This window comes from Triticum urartu, chromosome 7A, assembly GCF_056163025.1.
Source record: "Triticum urartu cultivar PI428250 chromosome 7A, HENAU_Tu73, whole genome shotgun sequence".
NCBI lineage: Eukaryota > Viridiplantae > Streptophyta > Magnoliopsida > Poales > Poaceae > Triticum > Triticum urartu.
Window position 1 is genome coordinate 78,747,580 of NC_141879.1, and position 8,042 is coordinate 78,755,621.

The 8,042-nt window shown below is 42.9% G+C and overlaps 1 protein-coding gene across 2 annotated transcripts; it reads left to right on the forward strand.

Moving 5' to 3' along the window:
* Positions 1-3,074: 3,074 nt before the first annotated feature.
* Positions 3,075-5,436, forward strand: LOC147957972 (F-box protein At2g26160-like). Of its 2 annotated transcripts, none has more exons than XM_087536050.1 (2): positions 3,075-3,191; positions 4,244-5,436. In XM_087536050.1, exons 1-2 carry the CDS (start codon positions 3,075-3,077, stop codon positions 5,408-5,410), a joined length of 1,284 nt encoding a protein of 427 aa, XP_087392176.1. In that variant the 3' UTR covers positions 5,411-5,436. The 2 variants fall into 2 exon arrangements, with proteins under 2 accessions (XP_087392176.1, XP_087392177.1); XM_087536051.1 differs by having other exon boundaries at positions 4,259-5,436.
* Positions 5,437-8,042: the final 2,606 nt, after the last annotated feature.

Consider the following 8,042-nt stretch of genomic DNA (forward strand, 5'->3'; position numbering starts at 1 on the left):
TTTTCTTAAGATTTGATTTGATTGAGTATGGCGTTGTTTTGGGAAGTGTTGATTTGATACTATTTTTTTGGGGAAGTGTCGATTCTGATATTATGCCGAGCTGAAAATAATAGGTTGGCCATGGAAAAAATAAAACAGAAAGATACGAAGCCAAAAATGAAACATAGAAAGAAAGGAGATGTAAAAATAGGCGTCAAATGTGCTGGGCTAACTTGGCTGGAGTTTCAACGAAAGGTCACCTGTATGACGCTCGCAGGCGTCATATCGGCTTTGTCGAGGGGTTGGTGGGAGGTGAGGAGACTCTACCAACTCTCTCTTTAGGAGTAGAGAAAAATAGGCCGGGCCAACTTGGCTGAAGCTACAGCGGAAGGTCGCCTATATAACGCCCGCGGGCGTCATATCGGGTTTGCCGAGGGGTTGGTTGGAGGTGAGGCGAAGCTACCAACTCCCACTTTAGGAGAATAGATTAATGCATGACATTGTTTTGGAAAGTGCCAATTTGGTTGATTTTTTAGGAAAGTTTGGATAGTATACCGAGTATAAAATAATAGTTTAATCATAGAAAAAGTGAAACGAAAAAGAAGAAACAAAAAAATGAAACATAGAAAACCGAGAAATAAAAACGTGCACAGGCGTCAAATGGGATGGGCCAACTTGGCTGGAGCTTCAATGAAAGGTCACCTGGATGGCTCTCACGCGTCATATCAGGTTTTCCGAGAGGTTGGTGGGAGGTGAAGCGACAGTATAAACTCCCCCTTTAGGAGTAGAGATTGCAATTGCGATATGAACATTCGATGCATCCAGATCTATCCCAATATTTGAAACGTTGACCAATTAATATTTGCAGTAATATAATATTCTTACCGTCATTTTAGTTTGCTCCATTTAATCTTGCAATAAAATGATAATACCTAAATAAAGGTGTGTTAAAATGAGACATATAAATGGTGCATTAAGCCCACACTATTCCCATAAATCATGATCCTATTAAAGCGCTAACGGTCCCATGATAACTCATTGCTCCCTCAGATTGCAATCGTGGGATGGTGATTGGACGGCATCCGAGGAGTTTGGATTTGTTCCCATATTTGGAAAGTTCATCAATTCACATTGGCGGTAAAATAATAGTATTACACTAGTAGAAAACAGGGCTTTGGTCACGGGGCAATATTCACATTAGTCTCGGTTCAGTCACGAACGGGGACTAATGTGAGCATTGGTCCCCGTTTGTGCGGCTAAGGCATTAGTCCTGGTTCACCTGAGCCCTTTAGTCCCGGTTTAAGACACTAACCAAGACTAAAGGGTGCGATGCCCTTTAGTCCCGGTTTGTGTCTCAAACCGGGACCAAAGATTAGACCTTTAGTCCCGGTTTGAGACACGAACCGGGACTAAAGGGTGCGATGCCCTTTAGTCCGGGTTTGTGTCTCAAACCGGGACTAAAGGTCCCATTTCCAAACTCTACCCCCCCACCCCCCCACCCCCGGTGGATCGCCTTTTTTGTTTTGAAATAATCAAAAGAAAATGATAAAAACTTCAAAAAATAAAATCCTTCGAGAGGTAGTTATATTACTACATCTACTAGTTAGGAAAATTTAAAAACTTAAATTTGGACATGTTTTGCAAAAAATGTAGGGAAAATGTAAAACGGCTATAACTTTTGCATACGATGTCGGAAAAAAACGTATAATATATCAAGATGTTCGGAACGAAAATCCGCATGCGATGGAGACCGCCTATGGCCTGTTTGCAAATTTTTAGAATCCTCAAATTCTAAAAGGAAAAAAAGTTATGCTCAAATTTCATTTTTTTTAATTTTTGTTAAATCTGGTCAAACTATGGTCCAACTACTTATTCAAGAAGTATTAGTGTTACTAAATAATTATTCAAGAATATTAGTGTTACTAAATAATTATTTCAGTTTTTTTGAAGTTTGGTCAACTATGGTCAAACTGTGGTCAAACTACTTATTCAAGAAATATTAGTGTTACTAAATAATTATTGATTTTTAGAAAAATAGTTTCAAACTCAAACAGTGAAATGTGTGACTTCATGCTCAAGCTAAATCCCTGAGGGTTAATAGGATTGACATCTTACTATTGTCAGGAATAGAACCCGAAAGTTAAGCGTGCTCAGGCTGGAGTAGTGAGAGGATGGGTGACCGTTCGGGAAGTTAGATGATTTGGAATGATGAGGGGTGATTAGAGATTAAAGGTTAAATTGAGCAGTGATGAGGGGTGATTAGAGATTAGAGGTTAAAAAAATTCAGAAATTTGAAATTCAAAAAAAATTTCAAAAAAATTTTCAAAAAAATCATAAAATTTCCTTGAGTACCGGTTGGTGTTACCAACCGGGACTAAAGGTGGACCTCCAGGCAGCGGCCATGTGAAGGGCCTTTAGTCCCGGTTCGTATAAGAACCGGGACTAAAGGGACAGGGCATTAGTACCGACCCTTTAGTCCCGGTTCCAGAACCAGGACTAAAGACCCTTATTAACCGGGACTAAAGGCCCTTTATCTACTAGTGAAGGTGGCCACGCCCCTTCCTCATGGACTGGTCCGAATTGGACTAGGGAAAGGGGGCGTCCCCTTCCTTCCTTCTCCTTCACCCTTCCCTTTTTCCTATTCCATGTGGGAGGTGGAATCCTACTAGGACTAGGGAGTCCTAGTAGGACTCCACACTTTGGGCGCGCCCTATGAGGACCGGCCTCCTCCTCCCTCCATCCTTTATATACGTGGCCAGGGGGCACGTGGAGGGCCTTTAGTCCCGGCTCGAGTTAGAACTGGGACTAAAGGAGGAGGCTTTAGTACCGACCCTTTTGTCCTGGTTTCAGAACCAGGACTATAGGCCCTTTTTCTACTAGTGTTACTTCATTTTTGGTCTCGCAAGAATTTGGTAACATGTAAATAATAAAGTGTTAATTATTTTATTTTATTTAGAAGTCTTTAAAATGGTCCCTCAAACGTGGCACAATACGAGTAACGGCTTAATAAAGTCGCTCCAGCTGTTGACAATGAATATATAGGGGGCCCGTCCTTTCATTCCCAAAACATAACCCCTGCTCACAGAGGACTCTCCATGGCTTCTCCCCTTCCCACGCACGGCCAGGGTCCAATCCAAGGTGATACACAACCCTCTGCTGGCGGCTTCCACTCCTCCCCGTCTCTCGCCAACCAGGGCACTAAGTTCTCAAAGGTACATCTCACTATCTCGAGTTAGGGCTTTTCGTAGATCTGTATTGTCCGACTCTGGTCTAAAAACTGCAAACATGTATGGATACTTGGATCCGATGCGCACTTCTTTGCTGCATGCTTTTGCATCTGTTAACGGGGGCATGATTGGGGGTAGGTGGGTTGTTAACGTTTCGTTATTGTTCCAGATTGCAACTTCGCCTAACCAGTTTTTTCTTTTTGACAAAGATGGTTGATCTGAAATTGTTTCTTCACTTGATCTAATCTTGCTAATGGAGTTTTTCGACCCGATCTAAAAATTAAAAATGTTTTGCAATACTTGCCTCCGATGTTCATCTCAGCATGTTTTTTATTTTTTGAATCCACCTCAGCATGTTCTTGAGAAACAATTGGCACCTCTATTTTCCCGATTGAAGCTCTACTTAACTTATTTTTATTTCTTTCTGATCCGAGCTGCATACTGGTGTTGTGAAAAATATAAATCTTCAGTAATATATGCATACTTAGCTCCGATTTCCACTCGCTTGACCATATACATGAATAAAATTTTATTTGTTCAACATATACCTTCTTATTTAAAAGAACACTCTCTGGATTTCTCATCTAAAAGAAAGAGGACTACTGTGAGTAGCTCACTGAAGTTAGTCAATTCCACATGAGAAATTAAGAACAGAATTCCTTGTTAGTTCACCATACTCAATATCATGAATCATGCTGCTGTTGATGGTATTAGGGGACATGATCATCATGCTGCTTTATTTACCATAACAAATAAACGGTGTTTTTTCCATCAAAATAACATAAATAGATGGTGCTTTGCTGCATGCTTTTGCATCTGTTACCAAGTTCAAGAAGCATATGTATATAATTGATTTGAAGTTAAAGAAGCATATGTTCGGGTGGAGTAGTTTGTTTCTGCTCTATAGATTGTTTTTGCTATTTTCCTCGTCATCTCTATTTCTTTGTGACGGCCTTAGGTATTAGAGTAGTTCAGCTAGCATATGCATTACAATTTTCTTATTGTACTATCTATTAATCTTATGTCCTGTATTGCAGACTTGCATCATGAAGGCTGCACAGTTTGGACCTTGGTCAGATCTTCCTACCGAACTCCTGGGCCTTGTCCTAAAGCGCCTCGATTCCTTAGCTGACCGTGTTCGTCTGAGAGCAGTCTGTCAACCATGGCGCTCTAATAGTATGTTGCAGAATCTCCCCCTCCCATTCCCTTGGCTCACCCTCACCGATGGAACCTTCCTCATCATCCCTGGCAGTGAGGTTCACCGCATGCCTCTACCAGATGGTGCTCGTTGGCACGGCTCCATTGATAACAGGCTATTCCTCATGAGCTGTGATGGTGCGTGTTCATTGCTGAACCCTTTTTCCAAGAGCACACTGGAGCTTCCTAATCTTGCCAGTGTTTGGCAGCGCGAGATAAATAACCATGCTGAATATACTGATGATCCAGTTTCCTATAAGTTAGTGGCGCCCTTGCCGCTGGAATCATCACCCAAGTCCCTTGCTGCTGCGTTGATCATCGGCAATTGTTATTCTGTTGATCTTTGTGTCGTTCAACCACCTGCCACCACTTACTCATTAAGAGGTATACGTACTGCACTGGGGGAGCCACCAACATTAGTGGACCTTGCATTCTTGGATGGAAGGCTGTACGTGGTATCTGGATTTTTCAAGCTTTTCGTCGTTGATTTTGGTGAGAACCTTGGTACTTATCCAAAGATGAAATGCGTAATTGACTCTGGTGGTGATTGTGGAACGCCTCAATACCTGTCTAAGAAGGTGCTTTATGGACTCAGCCAGTATTTAGTGGAATGTGGTGGTAGGCTGCTGATGGTGCAAAGATTTACACACTCACAGGGTTTTAGGAATTCTCATACTGTTGGATTTACTGTCCTTGAGGCAAACTTGCGCACTAACCCTGGTCAGTGGAGAACGGTGAGTGATTTGGGTGGCCATGCCCTCTTTCTTGGTAAGCAAAGCTCGAAGTCCCTGCCTGCTGGAGAATGCAGTGGATCCCAGGAGGACTGCATCTACTTCATCTGCGATTATCCTTGTCCAGAGTCTTCTGCAGAACCTCTTCGCGACGCTGGCATATACAACGTGAGAAGTGGGATGATAATGCCATTGCATTCAAGGAATCCTGCAGTACCGCAACGGCAAGCTGGTCAGTGGGGCCTGACCTGGTTTTTTCCTTCTGAAGCTATATGATCAACCCAGAAGGATTGTTTTAGTCTTTTGTGTTGCGGTCATGTCGTGTGCAGTGGTGACCTATAGTGCTGCCATGGCACCGACTGCAATGCCAACAAAGTTGTGTGGCCTCGGCTTCAACACTGCCGATGCTGCAATGTCATCGACTGGCACCATTGGCAAATAGATGATGATGGTTATGGTGTATGATTTGGGTTAACAACCAACGATGCAGCGTGGCGCTGCTGCTACGGTCCAGCGACATCGTTGGCTTGCTGCTACATAGAGAACTACAACTAACATCGAGACTTGGGAAGGTCTTTTCTGGCATGATACATGGTCTGAAGGCGAGGCAAAACACATAGCACATCATGACCCGAGATATGGTGGGCCGGGCTAAGAAATTAAGTAAACGGACAGTATGACCCGATATGAGATAGTGCGCTGGCCTGCATCACAGGCCACAACCCACAACCCACAAACCCACATCCTATATACTTAAGAAGTTCACCCCCACTATGTTATTTATCTAAACATGCAAGCTATCCACATCAGCATTTGGCCACGTCATCCATTCTCCACCACAGCAATGCGTCCGCATGCAGCCGTGAGACATGCAATCTTTGGCCCGCCATATCCTCCATGAAAAAAATGCAAAAGAAACGGATTACAGTCTTATACTGTGCACCGAAGCCTAATCGTCTCATTCACAGTTATTCTTCTAAAAGGAAAACAAGCCCAATAGTCGCGTCCGTTACCAACTTTCAGCTGAACCGCCCACATCAGAGTTTTTCCTTTCGTTGCCCCCGGCCCGCACGACGGAGGAATCAATTCTTTCCCCTGCTTGGATTTCTTCCACCGCTGTATTAATGCGATCCATTCATCTCCACTCCTTCGCCATTGATTTCCATACCAAATAATGTTCATCTTCCCCAACCTTCATGCTTCCGTCCTCAGCACAACGATTAGAAGATTACGATTACGATGCTGGTGACGATTAAATCGAAATCACCGCTGTCGGCGCCCATCGCCTGCCTGTCAGGCAGGTCTCGAGGAGGAGGCATAGTGTGGAAGGTTCTAGAACTAGCCAACCATCGATAGGAGATCCAGCAACCCGCCTCCGTCGCACAACCGCTGTCCGCGGAGTCGCCCTTTTTCTCCTGCCTGACTCTGTTTGGCATCACCCAGTCCATCAAGATCTTCATCACTGGTATGTCTCTCACTCACTCTCGCGCCTCACCCGTACATGGGCATCTGCCACTGGCTTGACCTGAGCTCTCCATCACGGGACACTACCGGCGGGATGGGACGCGAAGCAGTTCATGGGGTATGGGGGATGCCATCATCGCAGTCGGCCACCGTCACATCACTTGCCGTCGTCATCAGCTTACAAAAAGGGTTCATAAAAACCCTCTTCACCACGGCTGCGAGCTTTGCCTATTAGGTTAATGATGTTTCTTCTCTTGATTATTCTAGCTATTGGAAATGCAGGATCTCTTGATATCTAGTCCTTGATCTCACAAGTAGTACCTTTTTGATAAATAGTGGTAACCTACATTATTTGGTTCATTTCTTGAACCACTTTCAGTAGTTGTTAATTGATTTTAAGTCAAGATTCAAGTTTTAACAGAATCTGTAGAACGCACATCATGGTTCAGTTATTGATTAAAGGTACAGTAAATATAAGAGAAGCTGCAAGTGCATTATTGCTGAAATCTCTAATGACATAGAGGTGTAGCCATGTTGGTGATATTGATTGACCGTGAAGATCAAGGGCAGAACCAGATTTGAAGCATGCTCTTCGCTGACCATTCTAAATTTGCTATGTGATGTTAATGAACATAATTTGTTTCTTATCTCTATACATCTTTACTGGTCCGATAAGGTATACTACAGGGTTATCATGATACATGATTTTACCAGAAACGAAAATTCTGGAGTACAATTGTTTTTGGACAGTGTGTGTTAATTAGAAGGATGCGTCGACTCAGCGCTCCTTGAGCACCTATGAAGCGTTTCATAATGTGGTTCCTCCAGGTTGTTGTGGATGCACCATGAAGATCCATGTCTCACTTGCGTATCATAGACATTTGCCGACCCCATACTACTTTCTTCTTTCGATTATAACCAGGATTTGTTCCTGGCCAGGTAACTACTCTCTTACCTTAATCCTCTATTATATCACTCAAATTAGCCTGCCATTTGCTTCCTTCATGTATGTTTCTCTTATAGTGCCGGCAGAAATTTGAAGTTCCCACTGCCTGGTACAATATCTTGCTACTTAATGTGAGGTTATCCTATATCATTTATTGATTATTATTATTTTCCTTGCTTTCTGTAATTATGTTGGCACATGAATGAATGTTTGCAGTATTTGCCATCCCATCAATTCACCTTTATTGATGTTTCTTTAGGGTTACTGTTAAACTGTGCTATCTGATTTTCTACATCAGAACAACAAAACATGGATGGTTATGGTACATGCAGGGCTTCAGTTTCATAATTCATTTTCATGCACACTATAAAAAGAAAACGAAAAGATAACATCAGACTGTCGAGCAATCATTGAGAACTGCAAGTTGTTTCCCTAGCTCTATGGGATGTCGTATTTACTACTTTCCTTACAGTTGTCGAAGCACACTTTGTCCCACCG